At 35.9% G+C, this 25,998-nt stretch overlaps 2 protein-coding genes and 1 pseudogene across 2 annotated transcripts; 2 read left to right on the forward strand and 1 right to left on the reverse strand.

Annotated features, from left to right (window-relative positions):
- The first annotated feature begins 5,952 nt into the window (after window positions 1-5,952).
- LOC101540644 (olfactory receptor 4F15-like) lies at window positions 5,953-6,894 on the forward strand. Its single transcript, XM_004609737.2, has one exon. It carries the CDS (start codon window positions 5,953-5,955, stop codon window positions 6,892-6,894), a length of 942 nt encoding a protein of 313 aa, XP_004609794.1.
- A 7,677-nt stretch (window positions 6,895-14,571) lies between these two features.
- Window positions 14,572-14,722, reverse strand: LOC129404120 (U1 spliceosomal RNA; annotated as a pseudogene).
- Window positions 14,723-25,059: 10,337 nt separating this feature from the next.
- LOC101540912 (olfactory receptor 4K3-like) lies at window positions 25,060-25,998 on the forward strand. Its single transcript, XM_004609738.2, has one exon. It carries the CDS (start codon window positions 25,060-25,062, stop codon window positions 25,996-25,998), a length of 939 nt encoding a protein of 312 aa, XP_004609795.2.

The raw sequence follows: 25,998 nt of genomic DNA on the forward strand, positions 1-25,998 counted from the left end.
AATTAAAAAGGGATAGAGTAGATACAAAACTGAATATAACACAATTTTAGTTTCCTTCAGGAAACTCATTTCAGTTCTAAGAGCACAAATAAGCTCCCAGTGAATGTCTGATAAAAATGATAGTCAAAACAAATGATAGTCAAAATAAGATAGGTTTAGATATTCTTATGACAGAAAAAGTATATTCTGAATATATTCTGCAGGCAAATAAGAGAACAAAATACAGGTGAACATTTTATTCATACCTTTATTTATATTTTGTGGGAACTTCCAAGCAATTCTCTGGGGACTTGGGAGCCACTCAGTGATAATCAGTCAACTGATTGTTCCAAGATTAGGCTGCATCACGATACACTGATACTTAGGCCCAGTGGTGCTGGGGGCCACCGGGACAATACTGGCAAGGTTTGTATGTTTTCTGGGACCACTATCATGTCTGAAGTAAGTACTCAGGGTGGGAGCAAATAATGCCCAGGATCAAAGTCACAGCCTCACACATATAAGACATATACTGCAGCCCTTTTCAATATCTGACCAGCCCAACAGATGGAGGGAACAATCTGTAAGAAGTCACATAAACCCATTATATATAGGAGCACTGAAATTAATTAAGCAAATATTAACAGATATAAATGAAAATATTGACAACAACACAATAAAAATAAAGGTCTTTAATACCCCACCATTGGATATGACTTACAGACAGAAAATCAACTATGACACATTAGACTTAGAGAACACTTAGAGATCAGGTGAAGTTGGTAGTCATACATAAATCAATCTATAAAAATTTTAAAGATTTTGAGATTATATGCTTCAGGCAACAGTTTTTTTAAGTTAATTAAAGTGTGTTATCATAATTTATATAACATGATTATAATACTGTTAATATTTATGGCTTTAATATACAAAGTTTTGATATTTTCACCACTACCAAAGTGTTCCAAAGCCTCCACCATTGTCCTTATTTCACATCTAATTCTCCTTTTCCTTTATCACTATCTTCCAGCTTCCACAATTTGGCCACCTTGGTTTTGTAGTTAAAGTCCAGGAGTGTTGGATAACATTGGGTTGTCCTTGCTCCTCCTGCAGGGAGTTTAGCTTTATTGAGTTGCTCCCACAACAGTGCCCCTGAGACACACCCAATTCCATCAAGCACTAATAATCCAATATAGGATTATTAGAGAAAAAGCAATATAGCTTTTCTCTTTCTTTTATGTCATTTGCCTGATATGTTTAGCAATGTTTTTTATTTTTTTGTATAGACACAGGAAGACAGTTGATGCTATGCTTTGTAACATAGGAGTTAATTGACTCCAAATAATATTTACTCCTAGGCATCCATCATATTTACTTGATTTAAGCTTTGACTTCCTAACACCCCCCAAAAGGAGGGTTCTGAGGAAGGGACTGGATGGGGGCCCAGGGCAAGCTGTAAACTACCCTGGCATCGAAAGAGGACAAGCTAAGCACCATAAGTATTATAAGTTAAGAGTATGGTCATGAACAAACTCTGTCATGACCCAAAAAGAAGTAACTGAATAAGGACCCTGCTGGGGTTAGGAAAGACTAACCTCGCCTGAGGACTCTAGTCTGGGATATATAGCGTGATATCCCCAGGAAGAGCCAACCTTTAAGCTCTTACTGTGTTCATACAAAATAACGAGAAATATTATAAGAATTAAATTTACTATGACTGTTAAAATGGATTACTATCGGATGAAAGGATTAAGCAATACACCCTAGAGACAATCCTGCCCTTGAGTGGATCTCCTAGTAATATGGAGTGCTGAACCCTCAGATAAAATTTTGTCCTTGAGTTAATTCCCTAGAACTTCCCTGAAGAGTGGCTTTACCTTTGTTTGTTGTTATGATAATGTTCAACCCCACCTATGTGTACCTCCACCCTTTATGATTTTTATATAACTACACTGTAAGGGGAAAGAAGGGACTAAAAGGAGAAGGACTAGATGAGGACATGATGTAGGACTTTGAGGTCTACGAGGAGACTAGATGGAACTATGATAACTGGGACTATGACAAAAACTACGACTATGATTGTGCAGTAAAGGGAGGGATCGGACCGCACTGGGGAGGAGAGGGAAATAGACTGACTACTGACCAGGCTGGGGTCCAGTTCCTGTCTCTCCATTCCCCCTGTCCTTCATCCATCTGTCACCAAGGGCTGAACACTCGAGTCCACTGCCCCCCATGTGCCTTCTTTGAAACTCACACAGGAGTATGCTATTTTTAAATTTTATTTCATTCCTTGCTTTCTGTCATTTAATAAGGAAAAGATAAAATAAATAATATTAAAATTTGCTTCCTTCTACCATGGATTATTCTAGCGTAATAAAGTACTGGCACACCTTGCAAATCCAAGAAGAACTAGTTACAGAGGAAAATTGAGGAGGTATCACATGGACAAAACTTTAGGAAAAAATTCTGTTATTTTCAATAAATTGGTATTCTCTTGACCTGACTCAGACTATAGGATTAATAAAGGGTATTTCATCATCATCATGATCCTATTGATTGTCTAATTTCTCGAATGATCTCAGTAATGTCTCCATTCGTCCTAGCCCTGAGATTTTAGAAGCCTCTCTTTACTCATCCTTCCCAACTATGCTGTGTTGGAGGCTCTTCCAGGGTCAGGAGAATGATACCCAGCTTGTTACTGGTTTTGGTATTTTGGGTATTTAGGGTATATATTTAGGGTATATATAAAGGGTATTTAGGGCCACTAAAGTTTTATAAGAAATGTACTTCATAAAAATAGTATAATTGTCTTTCCTTTCTGGTCTTTAGATTCTTCTTTGAAAATTCAATATCTTTATTTTAAATAGGCACTCCGTTTTTATATTACAGTCTGAGCATTGAATAAATAGGTATATTATTTTTTGAATGTCTTATTTTGTTTTTTTTAAGTGAAAACAAAACTTGCCTACTAATGAGAAACTCTGAATAATCTACCTTACTAAATGCATGCACTTTAATTGCTGAGGGAATTCATTTACAGACACAGGTCATTAACTGATACATTTCTCATTTTGTTATATACAATTGCAAAATAAAAGAAATTTCTCCTTCATTAGAACTGGAGGTAGCAAAAGAAGACTGAAGAAAGTGGTGTGCAAGTGAAAGAATCCTCAGTTTTAGTGAGATCCAACTACAACTTCAAAGAAAGCAAAGGTACAAGCAGATAATCAAAAACACTCTTACACTTTAATTGTATTACTTAAAATATTCATTTGAAAACTTTCAAACTAGAAAGTAAAACATGTTAATTACTGAGTATCTCATACATCAAGAAAAATAGACAACCGTACTGTGATTTACTAAAACAGTTTGATGTATATGATCCTATTACATTCTTATTAAAAATCACATGCTTTTCACATGCTCAAGAATTGCTTATACATTTCTTATGTATATTTTACTTTACATGACTATGAAAAATCCAGCTGTTGGCTTTTATAAATATGGTAGAATTCTGACATGAGAAAATTTCTGCCAAAGTGTCACAAGACTGGCTTTCACCTGCTGGTTCACTAGTAAATAATTCTGTTTGTTGCCATAATCAAATATAACTTTCTTTCTATTTTCAGTTTCAAAGGTTTATTTTTGTATCCGTGATAAAGCATCAAACTGTCTTATAATAAAGCCTTATCTCATGTCTTGATATATAGAGAGTAAATCTAGCTTTATACTTCAAGGTCACCTTGATTCATGTAGGATTTTTCATTTCAAAATATATATGATCTACTTGTAAATTTTCAGGAAACTCCTGTACATTCATAATGGGAGTACCACAAGTGGATATATAAATATAGAGTAAATTTTAATTTTTATTATTGATAAATCTCTGCATTAGATATTTGTTTTGTCACTTAAAATTATTATATTTGACCTTTATATGAAAAAGAATGGTTATATACCAATAATTTTCATTTATCTTATAAATATTTTTGTCTTATTTCATTTAACATGCTGTGTGTTTTGAAACCTCATGTTAATATTTTTTAAAATACATATTCTTATTAACAGTAAATGCCATTAAAAGGCACATGTAAGGGTTTTAGAAATTTAAAATTACAAATATTAATATTTTGTTATATTGATACTTCTTAAACATTATAAGTATATGAAAATTCAGTAATTTTAAATATACTTTTTAAATTCACACATTACATGGTCAAAATTTAAAATAAACTGGCAGTTCCTAGCAAGTGGCCTTCAGTGATATCCAACTCAGTGACTGAAGCATTCTTTCTGGTTCAGTTTGGCTGTTTTCTGAACAGAGACTATAAAACCCCCATCTCTGCACTTTTTAAGAGCCTTGTATGGCTCTACTTTTGACAACCAGGATGAGCATGATGTAGAGGTAGAATGGCACAGAGTGGAGTGAGGACCCAAAAAAGACAATGGTTGACAGCGCTTTGGATCCCAATGGAATCTTTGGTTGTTGGCAGTACAAGTAAGCCCTGAAATTCAATTTGGGTGTGAAACCAATACATGTTTGGTTGAAAAAGAGGAAAAGAAAGAGAGAAAGAGGAAGGAAGGAAGGAAGGAAGGAAGGAAGGAAGGAAGGAAGGAAGGAAGGAAGGAAGGAAGGAAGGAAGGAAGGAAGGAAGGAAGGAAGGAAGGAAGGAAGGAAGGAAGGAGAAGAAGAAAGAAAGAAAGAAAGAAAGAAAGAAAGAGAGAGAGAGAGAGAGAGAAAGAAAGAAAGAAAGAAAGAAAGAAAGAAAGAAAGAAAGAAAGAAAGAAAGAAAGAAAGAAAGAAAGAAAGAAAGAAAGAAAGAAAGAAAGAAAGAAAGAAAGAAAGAAAGAAAGGGAGGGAGAGAAAGAGAGAGAGAGAAAGAAAGAAACAAAGAGAGAAAGAAAGAAAGAGAAAGAGAGAGAAAAAGAGAGAGAGAAAAGAAAGAGGAAGGAAGGAAGGAAGGAAGGAAGGAAGAAATGCAGCTTAAACATTTTTTTTTTGGTGGGAATGGGGACCACACTTGGCTGTGCTGAGGACTTTCACCTGGCTCTGTGTCCAGGATTTACTCCACGTGGTGGGCTCAGAGGACCATATGATGTGCTGGAAATCAAATCTGGGTTGACCATGTGCAAGGCAAATGTCTTACCCACTATACCATCTCTACAACCCCAGTTTAAAAAAATCATATGAGCAAAAAATAAACGAATATGGTAGATTGAACCCAGAATTGATATTTCAGTATAAATTTGATATACTTAATTGGTAAGTGTGGTTCAAACTAGTAAACATAAATATGTACATAATTGACTAATACATTACTTATACTTTATTTTGTAAATTTTTTAAAATTTTAATTTATATTTCCTATGTATTTTATTTATGCACCTCAATGACTTCATCTCACTTCTAAGATGTAGACCAAATTTATTAGAAATGCAACAGAATTCTACCTTGATGTGACCTTTTCTGGTCTTTAATTTATTTTGCACATTTTTGTGTCTTCACAATTCTGGGCATTTTCCAAGCTTTCTTCTGGGTAAATTACTCTTCCTCATCTTCTTCATCTAATACTTAGATGCAGAATGGAAGTTAAAAAAATCAGATGACACTACTATCTGATCATGAATTTCATATAACATTTTGTGCTTTAGTTAAATAACTTTTTACCCAAAGGGCCATTTATTTATATGAATAGTATGTAATTCCTAGCATCACAACTAAAGTACAAACTGCATAGAAACATAATATGTACATGGTCAGAATGTGGCATGGTACCAAGTATGTAAGATATCTTCATCATCTTGAGAGATCAACCTCTCAAGAATATACAGAATACTGAATGATGCTTTCAAATAACTTGTATAAGTATTTTTTCAAATCAACTTGAAATTTAATAATTGCTTCTTTCAATAGCCCTGGTGCATTTCTTTATACCATTTTTTTATATCTTCTTTTCAGGAAACATAAAGTCAATGAATAAAACAAATTACTCTTCAGTGTCTGAATTTGTGTTCCTGGGACTCTCTGCCTCTAGACCAATACAGCATGTACTCCTTGCCTTCTCTTTGGTACTTTACATAATAATTTTTCTGGGAAACCTTATTGTTGTGTTTACAGTGATCATTGATTCCCATTTACATTCCCCCATGTATTTTCTTTTAGCCAATCTCTCATTTATTGATTTGTGTCTTTCTACCTTAACAGTTCCTAAGATGATTTCTGACTTGTTTTCTGGGAACAAAACTATCTCTTTCCAGGGTTGCGTCGTCCAGATAATTGGTATTCACATTCTGGGTGGATCTGAGATGGTGCTGCTCATCTCCATGGCCTTGGATCGATATGTGGCCATATGCAGACCCCTCCACTACTTGACTGTTATGAATCCACGGATGTGTATTGTGCTTTTATGCAGTGCTTGGACAATTGGCCTCATTCACGCAGTGGCCCAGTTAGCATTTGTGGTCCGCTTGCCTTTTTGTGGTCCCAATGAGATAGATAGCTTTTATTGCGACCTTCCTTGGTTTATCAAACTTGCTTGTGCGGACACCTATGGACTGGAATTCATGGTTACTGCCAATAGCGGATTTATTTCCATGGGAACCTTCTTTTTACTGATTATCTCCTATATCTACATCTTGTTTACTGTATGGAAACGTTCTTCAGTTGGTTTGTCAAAGGCCCTTTCTACTCTCTCAGCTCACATCACTGTGGTAGTTTTATTCTTTGGACCATGTATTGTGATTTACATGTGGCCATTTCCCACAGTACCAGTGGATAAATTTCTTGCCATTTTGGACTTTATGATTACACCCATTATGAATCCAGCCATTTATACACTTAGGAACAAAGACATGAAGATGTCAATGAAGAGACTGAGTAGTCAACTTCTGGGTTTGAGGGTATCCCCTAAGTAGCTCAGAGAGCACAAAATATTTCGTATATCTCCTAACTTCAAATAATTCAAATTTTAAATATTCGTTCAAAATTTATGATTTACTTTTGTTTTTGCAAGGTTTTTATTTGTTTTCAGTCAACAATCGGTGTTGCTCAAGGGTTACTCCAGGCTCTAAACTCAGGAATCACTCCTGGCAGGTTCAGGAGTCTATATGGAATTTCAAGATCAAATCCTGGTTGGCTGGCTGTAAGGCAGATGCCTTATTCACTGTCCTATTGCTCTGGACCCAGAGCTTATTTTTAAAGCCAAGATTTGTGACATCCTGAATAGTTTTATATAATAAAGTTACTTTGAAATATCTATTATCTCTTTAGAATCTCCATTATAATCAACAGATCATTGGTTATAAGTATACACTTAATTTTGTTTCTATTTAACAAGTTGTTAGTTACTCAATTAAAAATTTCATTAAACTTAAGTAAAGTTCCAGGAATTGTGTATAGGGAATTGATAAAAAATACAAATACAGATCTAGGATCTACTGAAAGTATGGTATCAAGCATAGGACTTCCTGGGTTCAAATTAATGAGTGTAGAGCTAATGTACTCAAACTATTAAATATATTATTTAATTTAATTTAATTAATCAAAATTCCTTTGATTCTATATTAATTGTTTATGTTTATATTTTTCCTAAAGTAAGTATTATAGAGGACCTAAAATGGGAAAAAAAAGCAGAATGGAGAATTTAAGCAAGATAGATAAGCAGGAGTAGATGGACACAATACTAAACTACAGAGATATTGACATATGGATGGTGGGAAAATGAAGATGAGTTTAAGACATGCTATATTTCATGTACTACATATTACAAGCATATTACAAGTACATTTCATGTATTTGTCCTGTGATCTATACACTTATTCTTACCTAAATTTCAATGGTCTCAAAGTATCTTTTATTGGTCCTGGGCAAGGATGTGTTTATGCACACATACACATACAAATGTGCACGGCACATATGTGCATGCACATACACATACAAATATATATATAGATATTTTATTCTACAATGATTAAAGTCAATGACTTCCTTAAACATACATGTTGATGTGATCATTTCACAATTAGTAGTACATGTCCCAACAACGACACTGCCAAAATTTTGTCTGATTATTTTTCATGAGTGATCTGTTTAAACCTTTTTCTTGGTCAATACATGGATCCCACATGTGTATGTGTACTCAGTCTGTAGAGATTGTGAAACTAAACTTATTCTCACTTTTTTCTAATAACTAGAAGACTGAACCAAATTCATAGCTAAACTATGTAACCTCCAATCATGTATTCTCACTTTTTTCTAATAACTAGAAGACTGAACCAAATTCATAGCTAAACTATGTAACCTCCAATCATGTACAGAAGCAGCAGGAACAACAAAAACAAATGGAGGAGGATTCGGCAAAAGCAATCATAATAAAAATTTACAAGGGATAGACACAAACCAGAAGTACACTGAAGCACAAAAATTGCAATTTAGATAAAACGGAGTCAATTCTTCTAGAAAAGAGGTGATCTCCTAACTTCAAATAATTGAAGTTTCAATTAATCATGATTAATTCAATTAATTATGATTCAAATAATCATAACCATTTATGATTACCACAAAAAAGAGTAAAGAGATTATAAAGAAAATTATTAATTCTAGAGTTATATTATAAATGCATAACGTTTATGTTTTTTGAGGGGTCACACTGGCAATGCTCAGGGGTTATATCTGGCTCTCTGTACTTAGAAATTACCCCTGGCAGTGCTCAGGAGACCATATGGATGCTCGGGATGTAACCCAGTTGACCACATGCAAGGCAAATGCCCTACCCGTTGCACTCTTGCTCTGGCCCCCATAATATTTATGAAATGTGCAAAAGCACAGATATTTCTTATTATTCAGAAGAAACTAATTATGGAAGCATATAAGGAGGGATCTATTGTTGGGATGAGAAAAATGTATAAAATAATTCACATATATAAACAGTTAAAAATTAGCAGAAATTAAATATCTAAGGATCAAGTGTTATGTTAGAAATAAAAAGAGTTAATACATGCAATACAAATTTAAGTAGACAAAACAGACGGGGAAGAAATAATAAAATATCCACAGGTTATAATACAATTGATGTTATTCAAAATATTAAAAAATAATTTCAAATACCAAATATATATAGAAATGCTATCTTATTTGATATTTGCCTCCAATATATATTATAAATGTTACAAAGAATAAACATCATGTTATCATCTTTAAAAATCATTTTTTACTCAAATAACTTGTCACACAACGTCTCAGTTAATCACAGATTTTGAATAATTTTAATCCATTTAGAAATTTCAAAACTTAACTTCCCCTAGGCTATTTTGTTCTAAATTAGAAATTTAACACCAAACTAGATATCTTCTCATGTTCACATTTCATCAAGTTTCTAACTATGTAATGTATGTTTTAGAACAGTTAATTAGAAAAGGATTATTTAAATGAATTCTAGATATTTTCTTGTTTAATTTTTGTTTTGGTTATAGGTGATACTTCTTTGAATTTTATTAATTATTGTTTAATAAAACAATAATTTTTATGTTTTAAATTAGTGGCTTCAGCCAAATAATATTTAGTGATAGCTGGGATATTTCTGGATACTACCTATTATAGCTTAGACGGGCATCTAATGTATGTGGGCAGAATACTATGCATTCTAAAATTCATGAAATAGCCTCTCGGCCTATAAAAAAGGGACTAGCCACCCCCAAATACCAATAATGCCAAGATTGAACAAGCCTGCTAAAAGCTATAAACATTACTTTTTGGTGTTATCTATATAATCTGACAATAAGAACACTAATGTAAATAAACTTTTGAAATGTCTTCTCAGGCACAAGTTTCAGCTTCTCACTGTTCTAATGATTTCAATATTTTTTTAAAGTTCTTTATACCAAAAATATCGAGAAAAATATAAACCCCCTACTGAATGGGAGAAAATATTTCTATGCCATACATCAGGTACAGGGCTAATATCTAAGTTATCTAAAGTACTGACAAAGTTTAATAACAACAGCAACAACAACAGAATAACTCCATTAAAATGTCTTTCTCAAAGGAATAGATACAAGTGGCCAATAGTCATCTGGAAAAAACTGTTCATCATAACTTACTATCAAAGGAACGCAAATCAAAGTGACAATGAGCAATCTCCTCTCTCCAATTAAAACAGCATATATCAAAAAGACTAGAAACAAATAGTGTTGGGGGAGATGTGGTAAAAAAAAACCGAAACACTTATTCACTAATGGTGGGAATACCATCTATTTCAGACTCTAAAGAAAACTGTAGGAGACTTCACAAAAATTAAAAATAAAACTACTGTATTACCCAGAGATTCCACTCCTTGGAGACTATCACCAGAACACAAATACGTTAATTCAAAAAAGATAAATGCATGCCTATGTTTATTGTCTAAGTATAATAACCAGATATGGAAACAACTGGAAAGTTCAACAGATTGAATGCATAAAGAACGTGTGATATAGTAGAATGGAATGGTACATAACTCAAAGAAAATATCAGTCTTGTCCTTTGATAAAATATGTTACAGCTATAGGGCATCAGGTTAAGCAAAGTAAGTATAAGGACAAATACTGGATGACTGAACTTATCTCTGCTACATAAAGAAAAAAAAGCAATAGAGAACATTGAATGGTAACAAATCCTTGGACTGTGACTGTAGAAGTTACCAGTGGGGAGAGGTGGGAACTCATGGTGGATAGGAAGAGGCAGACTAAGTGTAACAAAACACAGATGTTGAGACTGGAGAGAAAATAAACAAGTAGGAAGGACACTTGCTTTACATGTGGCTGACATGGATTTGATCTGAGTTCCCTGATATGATCCCCAGAGCACCACGATAGCAATCCCTAAGTGCAGACAGAGTCAGAAGTAAGTCCTAAGCACTGCTGGGTATGGCCTTATAAGCAAAAAGATTTTAAAACATAGCAGCAGGGGGTGTTTGGCACTTTAATGGTGGTGGTGTATTGTTTTGATGTATTGATGATGATGTTTTTATTATAGTTTAAGAAAATAGGGAAACTCACCTACCTACTCCCTCTCATCACAGCAAGGCTTTAGATGAAGAGGCTTAGACCTGGGACTGAGGGTTTCCTTCTCAATGACCCCAGCCTCTAGGTCAGGGAGTTGTTCTGTCTAACGACAGCTCTAATTTTCCGAACCAGGTGTATGATGCTGAGCACTGGGAATCTGCCAACCTGCTCTTGCTCACCACGGTCAGGCTCCAGAATAAGAGCATCAGACCCAGGACCCTGAGGGCTCCCTTTTCGCTGACCCCAGCCCCCACATCATGGAGTCAGACCACCTAGGTGAGATTATCACTGAACACACTTCATATTGAAACCAGTGGATGCAATACACTTACTTGAAAGAACTTACACAGTCATATATCTAAGTCAACTAAACAAAGTGACCTGTTCAAAACCCTCTTGTCATTGACTAAGAGCACTGCATGGTAAACAATCTGAAGAGAGGTATTATCAATAGCCCACTGGTATGAACAACAGCCGAGTGACAGGAAGGCTGGGAAGGTGCTTATCATGCACATGATTGACCTGGGTTCAATCCCCCATATAATTCCCTATGCACTGCCAGGAATAAATCCTAAGTGCTGAGCCAGGAGTAACCCTGAGCATCACCACTTTTAGACAAACAAGTGTTAACAGTATTTGCTGTAACTAAATGATCCTAAACTAAATACTGAAAGAAATGACATAAATTAAATAGTCAATTGTAGTAGCAAAAGCCTTATGTACTAAAATGGCCACAAAGCCCTTTATGTAAATAATTTCTCTGAATGCCAATGAACTGAATTCTCCCATCACAAAACACACAGTGGCAGATTGGATCAGGAAACAAAATCCATCCATTTGCTTCTTACAGGAAACACATCTGGAATCAGAGGATAGACATAGACTCAAAGTGAAAAGATTCAAAACAATCACACAAGCCACTGGTAAATAGCAAAAAGCTGGGACAGACACACTTAGACCAAAGAGCACCTAATCCTGTTGAAAATAATTAGAGATGGGAATGGACACTACTTATTGTTTAAGGAAAGAACAGGTCAAAAAAATTAAGTTTGAATAACATATACCCAACAAATGTAAAGTCAACAAAGTTTATAAGGTTTTTGCGCACAAACCCAAGGAAACATGTGAAAGGAAACACAATATTAATGAGATACTTCAACACTCCATTGTCACTACTGGACAGATCAACTAGACAGAATGTCAATAAAGACATAAGAGCACTAAATGAAGAACTAGAAGAGCCGGCACTAGTGGATAAATACAGCCTCTTATATACCCCAAATTTCCTCTCCGGTGCACATGGAAACTTTCTCCAGGAGAAATTACATATCACATAAGACAAACCAACATAAATTCACAGACATAAAAATCATATCAGGTATCCTATCAGACCACAATGTTAAAGAGAGAAATTAATCATAACAAGAATATATGGAGAGATTCGATCACCTGGAAAAACAAGAACACACTAACAACAAATGGATCAAAGAAGAAATCAAAGAAGAAATAAAAGAATTCCTTGTGACTAATTAAAAACAAGTTATCAAAACCATAATTATAGGGAAACTTATAGTAATATAGTCCTAGATTAGGAAAGGAATAAAAAAAATCAACAACCTAAATGCACATCTTAAACATCTGGAGAACCCGCAGCAAGTGAATTCAAAAAGGAAGAAAGGGAATAATAAAAACCAGAGCAGAAATCAATGATATACATACAAAAAGGCCATAGAAAAAAAATAATCAATGAAACCAGAAGCTGGTTCTTCAAAAAAAAAAAATAAGCTAAAGAAGCCTAACCTTTGGGTAGCCTATGAGGTAAAAAAGCAAAAGTACTCAAACAGGACCAGAAACAGAAAGGGAGAAGTTACAACAGAACTATGGAAATCCTCAAAATCATGAGAGGTCACTATGAATAATGCTACTCAACTAAGTTGTAGAACTCAGAAGAAAGGGAAAGATTCTTAGAGACATGCAATCTTTGAAAAATGAATGAAGAGAAAATAGAAAGCCTGAACAAGCAAGGAAATTGAAACAATAATCAAGAATCTTCCCCCGAACAAAGTCCTAGTCCAAATGGGCTTATTGGTGAGTTCTATCAAACCTTCAGAGAAGACTTACTGCCACTGATCCTTAAGTTCTTTAAAAAGATCAAAGAAACAAGAACCTTTCTAACACCTTATATATTACATTGGTACCCAAAACACAGAGAGACACTTCTAAAAAAGAAAACTTGATGGACATCAATGCCAAAATCCTCAACTAAATCTGGGTAAACCAAATCCAACAGAATACAAAAAAAACTAAAATAAAATCATACACCACAATCAAATAGGATTTATCTCAGGGATGCAAGGAGGTTTAATATACAGAAATCAATTAATACAGTACACCACATTAGTATAAGGAAAGATAAGAATTAAATGATTGTATCAATAAATGTAGAGAAGAAATCTTTTGACAAGATCCAACATCCATGTATGTTAGAAAAAAATACCCTCAACAAAATAGGAATGGAAGGAACCTACCTCAAAATAGTAAAGGTTATTTATAACAAGCTCACAGAAAATATTATTCTAAATGGTGAAAAACTGAGAGCATTCCCCCTGGGATCAGGGGTTGAAAAACTGAGAGCATTCCCCCCGGGACAAGGCAAGAATGTCCATGTCTCCTCTCTTATTCAACATTGTATTGAAAGTCCTAGCAAGAGCAACCAGGCAAGAAAATAAAATCAAAATCATCAAATTTGGAAAGAAAGTCATATTGTCTCTATATGCAGATGACATATTACACATTAGAAACCAAAAAATCCATAAAGATTTCTATAAACAATGAATCTATAGAGCACAGTGTCCAGCTACTATGTCAATACACAAAAGTAATCACATTCTTACATACAAACAATGAATCAGAGTAGAGAGAGATAAAGAATCTATAATACTCAAAATAGTGCCTAAGAAAATCAAATATCTAAAAATAAAACAAAAGAGGTGTAAAATCTATACCATGCAAACTACAAAACACTTAAGAAAGAAATAGAAGAAGACCTTAGAAAATGGAAAAAAATTCAATTATTCAATTATCTTGAACTGGAAGAATCAATGTTGTCAAAATGGACAAGCCTACCTAACCAACCATACAGATTCAATGAAATCTCTAACAGAGATCATATGACAGGGGCTGGAGTGATAGCACAGCAGGTAGAGTGTTTGCCTTGCACGAGGCTGTCCTGGATCGATTCCCAGCATCCCATATGGTCCCCTGAGCACCTCCAGGAGTTGTGTGTGACCCTCCGGAAAAAATCAGATGATGTTCTTCAAGGACTTAGAACAGCCCATAATAAAGTTTGTATGGCATCATAAAAGACTCCAAATAATCAAAATCATACTGAAAAATAAGAAATGAGATGCTGTGGGGTATCTCATGATTTAACTTTAAACTATAGTGATCAAAACAGCATAGTATCGTAGTAAGGAAATACTCTTTGACCAATGGGTCAGAACAGAATAGCTAAGAACAATCCCCCACATTCATGGGGTGCTAATATTTTTTCAGAGGAGAGTGTGAACACATTCCCCCACTACCACAAATTATGGAATAGAGTTTTCCACATCTGGGTAAATTGCAGAGGTCAGCATAAATTTAGTCTCACTGTGGAAAAACCACCTTTGTGATCATGTTATTACCCCTGCCAGGTAAGTACTGGTCAGAAAATTTTTGACAAAGATGCTGAATGGAGTAAAAACTGGCAAAACTGAACAAACACATTAAAAAATTAAAACTGAATCCATATCTCACTCTTTCCACAAAAATCAATTAAAAGTGGATCAAAGATCTTGAGATCAGACCAGAGTCTTTAAAATACATTGAGAAAAATATAGTCATCATGCTTTAAGATCTAGATCTCAAAGGTGTCTTCCAGAATGCAGTCTTCAATGATATAATACCACTGGCAAATGCGACAGAATAAAAAATAAACAAATGGAACAATATCTGATTAAAGAGTTTATGCATGGCAAAAGAAACATGGGCTAAAATGAAAGACAGCTAACTGAATGAGAGAAAATATTTGTAGTTATCACATCAGATAAAGGGTTGATATCCAGAATATATACTTACAAAGATCAGCAATCAAAAAATCCCAAATCACATCAAAATTGGGGTGAGGACAAGAACTGGGACTTCTGAGGAATATCAGCAGATTATTAATAGGCATATGAAATAGTACTCATCATCATCATTATCATCATCATCATTATCATCCCGTTGATTGTCGAATTTCTCAAGCGGTCTCAGTAACGTCTTCATTCGTCCTAGCCCTGAGATTTTAGAAGCCTCTTCTTACTTGTCCTTCCCAACAATACCGAATTGGAGGCTCTTTCGGGGCTAGGGAAATGAGACCCAGCATTGTTACTGGTTTTGGCATATGAATATGCCACAGGGAGCTTGTGAAGCTCTCCCATGTGGACAGAAAACTCTCAGTAGCCTGCTGGTTCTCCCAGAAGAAGAAGTAGGCTATAAGATGTCTGTGATATCTTATATCTTATATGATATCTTATATCTTAGCCATGGCTGTGGCTAAGGCTCCAAAGGTCTTCAGCCATGGGAGCTCTTCTCAGGGCCAGGAGGGAAACTGGAGCCCATCTCCTTCTAGGGGCCTTGGGGAAGACAGCCAGGCCCACAGGCCAGAGACTCTTTGCGTCACTCTTCTGGGAGCTTGCTTTTAAGTCTCTGGATGTTGGCTGTTGATGGGATCACAGGGCGCCAGGGGAAGTCCCTGGGTGTGACTGCCTAGCTACTGCAAAATGGGAAATCTGGGCGGAAGAGGCCCAGTGTCGATCTGAGCAGGGTTGGAGGTCTCAGCCCCGGGTCCCACACTCCTGGGTTGCTCTGCCAGTACCTTCATGCATGAGGCTTGTCCAAATGTGTGGAGAGAGGCCTTGAACATGGCTGTGGCTAAGGCTCCGGAGGTTTTCGGCCGCGGGAGCTCTGCTCAGGGCAGGGAGGGAAGCTGGAGCCTAATAACGATAAATAATACTCATCATTATTCATTATTCAGGGAATTCTAATCAAGAAAAAATTGTGATGCCATCTCATATTAGTTAGGATGGCACAAATCAAAAGTCAATGGAACAATCTGTGTTGGTGGGAAGTGGTGAAAAAGGAACTCTTATACACTGCTGGTAAGAACTCATGCACATCTGTCTTCACCCCTATGGAGAACTGCATGGAGGGTTTCCAGTAACCTTATAATTAAGCTACCATATAACCCAGAAATCCCACTTTTGTATATATTCCACAGGACAGAAAAACATTCATTCTAAAGGAAGTGTGCACACCATTATTCACTGGAGCACTTAGTACAATAGCTAAGGTTTGAAATCAACCTAGATGTCTAACAACAGATCAGTGGGATCATGAAGATATGGTATATATACACAATTGAATATTATGCAGCTGTAAGAAATGATGAAATCACGTAATTAGCTGCAATGTGGATAGTCTGGAAGGCAATAATTTAAATGAATTACGCTAGGAGAAGGACAAACACGGGATGATATCACTTATATGTGGTATTTAAAGTAACTGGGTGTGGAAATGCAATGGTTTAAGGAGGAAATTCCTAGATCTCCCTTGGCCCCAGGTATAGGGAGGATAAGGGAAGATTAGAGGAAGGGAAAGGGTAGAAGAGATATTTGAGAAGCAATGGGAGCAGAAGTTGAGGGGATTCAGGTACATCAGTGTTTCTAAGGACTGATAGAGCTCAGTATCCAAATCACAGCACCAACATTGAAATCATGAGACCCAATCTTTAATAACTAAGCATGAAATATGCCTGTAAAAATGGCAGGCTGGTGCTGGGGTGGAGGGGAGGGGAGGAGAAAACTGGGAACACTGGTGGAAGGAAGTTGGCACTGGTAGCAGGATCTCTGATGGAACTTTTTTTTGTCAAAAAACCAATTTTAAATAACTTTGTAACAGTGCTTTAATAAAATTAAGTTTGGGTAAAAAGAAAACAAGAATAACTTATAACAATTGCTTTAAACCAGTTGCATCATTCACAATTAAGTGTTTACTGTCTTCTAGCAATGTGTATAATGTGAAGTAGGACACAGAATACTTTTTTTATATGTCACTAAATCCAACCAAAAAATGCTCCAAAATTTATTTAAAATTCCATCTTTCCCCACTAAAGTGCAGTATCATTTTATGAAGATAGATAGATAGATAGATAGATAGTTGATATATAACCATACATATATGGTTGCATGAGTGTGATTTAACTCCAAACTCGATTTCATATCTGTCTGTACTTAAATAAAATGCACCGAACATACCATCATTTTTACTACAGACTTCAAAAATGTATCAAAATCTAGTGGCATAAGTATTCAGCTTTATTTTTCTTCAGAATTTCCTCAGGATGGGACTGGAGCGATAGCACAGTGGGTAGGGCATTTATCTTGCACGTGGCCAACCCAGGTTCGATTCCCAGCATACCATATGGTCCCCTGAGCATTGCCAGGGGTAATTCCTGAGTGCAGAGCCAGAAGTGACCCCTGTGCATCCCCGGGTGTGAACCAAAAAGTAAAATCATCATAATAATAATAACAATAATAATAATAATAATTTCCTCACGAGGTTTTGGATCATAGCCATTAGTGCTCATGTTTTATTCTCCTAGTACTATGCTTAGGAGTCACTGCTGGCAGTGCTTAAGGTACCATATCTGGTGCCAGGAATTCAAACTTGTGTTGGCCCTATGCAAGGAAAGTGATTTACCTTTTATGCTGTATATTTGGCTCTCTTCATTAGAATTTATTACACATAATTTTCATCAGCCTTCACAAATCTTTTGTGCAATCATCTTTTTTTCACTTGTCACTTGTCATTCCGTTGATTTTCAATTTGCTCGAGTGGGCGCCAATAACATCTCCATTCATCCCTGTCACATGCTAGTGTAGCCCAGTGTATCTGCTTGCTTCAGGAACACGAAGAGCCTCAAACCATTCGTTCAGGGTTTTGACAAATAAGTCTGACCATCTCATAGGTGGGCGGCCACGCAGTCTTTTGACATCCCGTGGAATCCAGTTGGTAATAGCTCTAGTCCAGCAGTAGTCTCTGAATAGCATTATGTGTCCAGCCCATTCTTGCACCAAGAATGCCGAGAGTGGGAAAGCCACAAACAGACCTCAGAGACGCCCACGTCTCTGAGGCATATGTTAGTGCAGGAAGAACAGTGGAATTGAAAAGATATGCCTGGAGCCAGAGGTTCTACGTCCTCTTAATTACTTCTTTGATGCTCTTGAAGGTGTTCCACGCTGCTCTCTTCCTTTTGCTCAGTTCTGACGCCAAGTCGTTCCTCATGTTGAGTTCTCAACCTAGGTACACATAGCTGCTGCATTCAGAGCTGTTCATTCTGTTGAGAGCAAATGGAACATCAGAGACCAGTTCGTTTTTCATGAACATTGTTTTGCTGAGATTCAGCTGCAGTCCGACTTTTCCACACTCACGGTCGAAGTCAGCCAGCATTTGTGCCACTTGGCTAATATTGGGTGTTATGAAAACAATGTCATCAGCGAAGCAGAGGTGGTGTAGTTGCTGACCATCTTCTTCACTCCCATTCCTTCCCATTCCAGTCGTCGCATGATGTTCTTGAGGGTGGCACTGAAGAGTTTCGGTGAAATGGTGTCACCCTGATGAATCCCTCTCTTTATGTCGATGATCACTTCCTTGTAGACTGGTGAGATCCTGGTGGTAAATCTGTAATATAGCTCACGAAGGATCTTGATGTACTGAGTTTGAACACCCTGTTTGGCTAGACCGCTTCAGTCTCAACAGAATCGAAGGCCTTCTTTATTTTTTTATTTTTTTTTTTTTAATTTTATTGAATCACCATGTGGAGGGTTACATAGTTCTCAGGATTATGTCGGTTATACAGTTCTCAAACACCCTTCACTTCACCAGTGCCCATCTTCCATCACCAACCCCCCCAGTATACCTGCCGCCCCCTCCCACCTCCCCAGTCCCAACCCTTGCACATGACATGTTTCACTTCGTTTACGCCTTATTTCGATTACATTCCATGTTTCAACATACAACTCACTACCATTGTTGGGGTTTCCCCCAAAAAAGAAAAGCAGTCCTATTGCCAAGGAGGCATTTGATAGTTCTCCATTGCTAAGAATATAGAGATATTAAGTCCCGCTGTTTGTTACATAGTTTTTCTTTTTCCCCCTTGCCCCGCGCCACCGAGTTCACGCCTGTTTTAGTAATCGCCACGCTGCCTGACAAGGGAAAAAAAAACCGAAAAGGATGGTTATTTCCCGTCATCAGCAGGCGTGGGGCTCTGGCTTAGTTGATAGACTTGTAGAGTATCTGCAAGCAGTCTCTGGAACCGACGGTCTTGCGCTGGTGTCGGCTCCGGCTCGAGATTCCACCAGCGTCCCGCTGTTCCTTGTACATAATTTTTCCCCTTATATCCCATTCCCACACCACCAAGTCTGTTTGCTTAATGGGCATCACACTGTAGTTGATGACACACCGCGTTTCTTCCCGAGAAAGAAGAAAATTTCTTCTCAGCCGGCGTGGGGATATAGCTTAGTTCAGTCTAGTGAGATGGCTACCACTTTGATTGCCTTCAATATTTCAGCAACAGACTTACTATTAGGATCTCCCACAAAAGTCCGCCCCATTAGAAAGGAACCATTACATATTGCTCATACTAAGATGACATTAAGTCGCGCGGCCGCGGCAGCGGCCGCGCGGTTTTGGGTTTCTGTATAAAGTCCAGGGAAAGTACAACCAGAAATAACATCACTATAAACTTTTACCCTTTTATGGTGCTCATAAGATGGAGAAACCTAGAGAGAGGCTCGGCGTCTCCGTTTTGCGCTCAGGAAAACCGCGGCCCCTGCGCTGTGCTCAGGAGGGAGGAGTTGAGAGAGAGACAGGTTAAAAGAATTGGGGGATGCCCGGGTCCCACAGCTTCAGCACGCCGTGGGGTCTCTGGTCCCATGCCGGAATTAGTTCAGTGGGCTGCTTGGGGTCCGAGGGCGCTCCCTCGGGCCCCTCCATCATGCTCCTTCCACAGCCGGGTCCAAAAGGAAGCACACGTGGGGGAGGTGGGTTTAAGTATCTAACTGCGGTGGGCGGGGGTCGCCGCCCCCGCCCCCTGGGGACTCCCGCAAGCGCGCTCACTTCCTGTTTTGGCTGAATCGGCGACTCCGTTTTGCGCTCAGGAAAACCGCGGCCCCTGCGCTGTGTTCAGGAGGGAGGAGTTGAGAGAGAGACAGGTTAAAAGAATTGGGGGATGCCCGGGTCCCACAGCTTCAGCACGCCGTGGGGTCTCTGGTCCCATGCCGGAATTAGTTCAGTGGGTTGCTTGGGGTCCGAGGGCGCCCCCTCGGGCCCCTCCATCATGCTCCTTCCACAGCCGGGTCCAAAAAGCTCGAAGGCCTTCTTTAAATCGATGAACTTAGACAGAGCGGCACCTTGAACTCTCACGAAACCTCAGTGAGCTTGGTCACTGTGTGGATATGGTCAATTGTGCTGAATCCTTTTCGGAACCCAGATTTTTCGCATAGTTGTCCTTCATCTAGTGTCCTGCCTGTTCTATTCAGGATGACTTGAGTGAACAACTTACAGATGACGGACAACAGGCAGATTGTGCGATAGTTGCTGATATTGTGAATGTCTCTTTTTTTCAAATTTCACAAAACAAAGAGTGTTAAGGATAACTAAAGATAACTTAGATGACAAAAATCACTAGTTTAGGTAACCTCAGAGTTAAAGAGTTTGTTTTTATTAGACATTTAATATTTCCTTTTAAAATTATTTTTATACCATTTATATGTAATAACATATTGTACTGTCTTACTTTGTTTAACAAGATACCCTCTAGTCCTATCTATGCTGCAGCAAAAAGCAAGACCCAAAAATTAAGATTCTTAGATCTTACTGTCTCATTGTTTACATACCACATGTTTATCTACTCATCTACCATTGGGCACTTAAATTTTCTTTAATTTTGCTGAGCAACTTTGTAGTTATAATTTGATATGTTGACATTGAACTCAAAAACTTCATTTCACTATTGTCTTACTCCGTTATAACCACTATAACAAAATATCACACACTGGACAGTTCAAACAGCAAACATTCCTCCCACTTCTTGATATCAAAATATTTTAAAAATATGAGATTTGGGTATGAATAAGGTTAGAATTTGTTAAGAGCTTTCAGGCTTACTGATCTTCTTCCTGTATCTTTCCATGATGGAGAGAGGGAAAATAAAATAGCAAAGTTATTTTGGATCTGTTGAAAATAAAAGACTTTATGTAAATCCCATATATATCGATACAATGGCATAAAGATGATTTTAAACACAGATATCCAAATATTAGAAATAAAATATTAATCAACTTCGGTTTAAATAATATCATATTTTCTTCACCTTAACTGTGAGTTATTATGGCCTAATTCAATATCAGTAGAACTTGAAAATCCAAGAGGAACTAATTATAGAGAAAATTAGAATGGTATCAGAGGAATAGGACTTATAGAAAATATGTGTTCTTAATATTTCCAATTAAATTGGATCTTATCTCTTAGCCTTTATTCAGATAATATGGTTAAAGAAAGAAATCTTTATTATTTTCAAAGTATAATAAATTTTATACAATATAGTAAAATATTAATTAATTTGGTCCATTCCTTTTTATTCGGTAGGGTGGGGGAATTGAAGTTGTACCTAGTCATACCCAGGGCTTACTCTCGCTCTGTGCTCAGAGATCACTCCCAGCAGAGGCTGAGGGTCCGTTTGTTGTTCCAGGGATGAAAGGGAAATCAGCTTCATACAAGACCTCCTATACTGCCTTACCTCCTATATGGGCTTTATAACCCAGAATATTCCTTCTAACTCAACTTATATTGAACTTTTGAAAAATTCGTTACCCATTTCTTAAATACACTCAGATTTCTTAGATCCATATCTAATATAAACATGGTTATATTCCTTGATTTTTAATGCTTTCTATGTTCATTTGTAAAAAGTAAAATTCAATATTACTTCATTTAACTAATCATGTTAACATGTAACCTATTTTAAAAATCCATGAGCATTTAACATTTGTTCATAATCTTATTTATACATTTGCATAAATAACATAAATTTTTAAAATTCAGAGCACATCTCTGTTCATATTTAGTCATATTTTAACTGTTATAGTCACATGTTAACTAGTAGCTACTGTCCTATTCAGCATAGATTTAGAATATATTCCCTCATGTTCTATGTATATATAAAACTTCATTATAATATTTTAATTTATTTTGCAATTCCTCAAATTTCATCAGAGTGGAATTGAAATAATGACCATGAAGTGGTCATAAAACATTTGAAAAGTCAAACTGCTCAAATAGACAGTTTTAACCACTCAAAATGCTTTAAAAAACTATACTGTAGATCATAATTTATTGGTGGTTATTGGTGGGGCAAAATATATTTTGTGACCATATGTCCCTTCTTAAAGGATAAAAGCTATATACTAATGAGAGGCTCTGAATAAACTACTTTGCCCAATGCACAGCCTTTTAATTGATGAGGGAATTAAATTACGTGAACTAGTTTTCCCTGGGTCATTACTCAACATTTATTTTTATGTTGTCTTTAACCATTTTTAAATAAAAGGGATTTATCCTTCATGAGAACTGATAAAGAAAAGGAGACAGAAGGAAGTGAGAGGCAAGTAAAGTGTCTCAGCGAATCCTTAGTGACTTCAGCCTAACTTCCAACTAAAGGAAGCAAAAGGTATGGAGAAGAAAAGTTAGTTATATTCTCAAGTTTGTGTTTATTTATTAATATTTTTCTAATTTAAAAAGAAGCATTTAATTCATAATGTTTTTAATATATTAAGAACTACCTAAAAATTTTACTGATATGTAATTCTATCAAAGTAGATCACTAAGCACTTTGAGGTATGTGACCACAAGCTTTAGTTTTACTGGTATTAAACTTTTTCCTATGTTCAAACATCATTTACAAATTTTCTTAAATATTTTATTCTTATTATTAATATTAAGCTTTTGAAATTTCCTTTATTTATAAAAACTTGTTACTGAGGACACATACATGTAACTGTTTGAATCAGTAACGTTTTTCTTCAATTTTTCAGTTGTATGAGTTGTTGAGAAATGAAGAACTTTCTCATATGCACTAACTAAAACTCATTAGCTGCTGTATTTTCTACCCTTGTCATGATCCTAATCTAATAATACAAAATACAAAAAAATCCAGATATGGCTTGTTTACCTATTTTGATATTTTATTATCTGACATTATTACTGGACCATTTAAATATTTTAATTTAATTTTGAATTAAGATTGTGAACATTACTAGTTTTATATTTTCCCAAATGGCTTCACTTTTATACTAAAGAATGTATTTTTAATATGACTTTTTAGGGATTTTACATCTATTTTATCTATCTTGTGATAGCAAAGGGCATAGTGATTGTCTCGTTCTAGTTTTATCACACATTTAAATATTAGGTAAATTTTATTACCTATTTTATCTTTCAACAACTTTTCTAGTAATTCTCAAGGATATTTTGTAAGGGCTAGTGGGAAAACTAAAACAAAAGACATCCTTCAGCCTACTATTGAACTGTCTTTGTCAGAAGTCAACATATAATAGAATATTTTTCCAGTCTAAGCTCTCTGTAATCAATTTGACAAATCCACAACTACGATAATATATTTTAGTGCTGCTATAATTTTAAATGTTTTAGACAGCAGATGATAAACAAGCATTGCTAGTTATTACCATTAGGTTATTATTTACTTATATTAAATTCTTTTGTAATCAGATGTGTGAAACAAGTGATTGTCTGATTTGAAGTCCTTGTTACCTACATTACAACTACATGGAGGGTACACTTATTCAGGGCTAGAATCTAATGCACTTTTTAAAAACTTAAAATATTTCATCTTATACAAATTTGAATATAAGCTAATGTATATCATGAGAACCTTACATTTTTGAAGAAAATTACGATGGTCTTGAGTTTATATAATGTTTTAATAATTTGTTTACATTAGAAAATAATAATATGCCATGTATATTTTCCATATCAGTGCATATATATTTGATATTAAAATCATTTTATTAATAAGGACTTTGGGATAACATTCTGATTTTTGGTTATTAAGAACAATAGTATAATGAATACTTACAGTGAGTCATTTCTCTGAAAATTTAGTCTATTTCTCTATTAAAATGCTGCAAAACATTTAAATTTAAAATACAATGCCAAATTCCTAACAAGATATTGTGTTCATATTCAAATTTTTGTATAAAGTCTCAGATCATACACCCTTACCAAAATCAAACTTTTTTTGTTCTTTATTTTACTCTGCACCCAGCAATGCTCAGTGATGGTGATTGGGGGGGACTATATGGGATATGGGGCTCGAACCCAGGTTGGTCACATGCAAGGCAAATGCCCTACCCACTGTACTATAATTCCTGCCTGCAAATTGAATGATTTTAATGCAACAATTATATATTTTATTTTCTCTTGCATTTTCAAAATGTCTGAATCAGGTCTATTATGATTAAATACTAACCCACTTACTTTAATAATATCAGTTTTACTTTATAGGTGCAAATATTTCACATCTCTGAAATTTATTTTTCAAATGATTAGTAAGGTTGAAAACCTAATATCCTTTCCCCCAATTGCTATGGTCCAAGATTATTTATCAAATGTTTTGTTTAATGGTCAAGAAAATCTAACTCTATCACTTGTAACACTTGCATATCTATTTTTCATATGTGTGGCAAATAGCTTTAATAATCTGTTAAAAAAAAGGTCTACAATTTTATTTAGCTTTGAGATTGTGTTTAAAATTTTTCTTTTGCACATTTGGTTAAATTTCATAGTTAAGTTTAATAATGACATATCTCTCAATTTTAACTCGTATATTTTAACCTGATTTTATTTTATTTTAGGTAATATATGCCAACAGCCAAACACATGGAAAGCCAAAATTTTTCCATGGTGACTGAGTTTATTTTACTGGGACTCACAGATCTCCGTGAGTTACAGATTTTCTTTTTCCCATTTTTTTCTGTTATCTATATAGCCATTGTATTAGGTAACCTTACCATTATTTTGGTAGTGAAACTGGATCCTCAATTGCATTCTCCCATGTACTTTTTACTGGCCAATCTTTCTTTTATTGATATGTCTCTGGCTTCCTTTGCTACTCCTAAAATGATCTGTAACTTAATCAGTGAAAATAAGGCTATCTCCTATGACGGTTGTATGGCCCAAATGTTTTTTCTTCACCTTTTAGGTGGAAGTGAGATGATGTTACTTGTATCCATGGCTATTGACAGATATATAGCTATATGTAAACCTCTCCATTACAAAAATATTATGACTCATCGTGTTTGCATTGTTCTCGCACTTCTCTCCTGGACTGCTGGTTTGGTGCACACTACAAGTCAAATGGTTTTCACAGCAACGTTACCATTTTGTGGTCCCAATGTTGTGGATAGTTTTTTTTGTGATTTGCCTCGGGTTATCAAGCTTTCCTGCTCTGACACGTACATCTTGGAGTTCTTAATCATTGCATTCAGTGGAGTGCTCTCTTTGTTCTGTTTCATATTTCTTTTCATCTCCTACAGCGTCATTCTTATTACTGTCCAGCATCGCTCCTCCAGTGGATCTTCCAAGGCTTTGTCCACTCTTTCAGCCCACATTACAGTGGTGGTACTATTCTTTGGACCTTGCATCTTTATTTATGTATGGCCGTTCAGCAGTATCTCTATAGATAAAATACTCTCGGTATTTTATACAATTTTTACTCCTCTTTTAAATCCAATTATCTATACATTCAGGAATAAAGACATGAAGAAAGCAATAAGAAAAATAAAGACCAAATTTGTGAATTCCAGTTCGACTTTTTGA

Source organism: Sorex araneus, chromosome 3 (assembly GCF_027595985.1).
Source record: "Sorex araneus isolate mSorAra2 chromosome 3, mSorAra2.pri, whole genome shotgun sequence".
NCBI classification, from domain to species: Eukaryota; Metazoa; Chordata; class Mammalia; order Eulipotyphla; family Soricidae; genus Sorex; species Sorex araneus.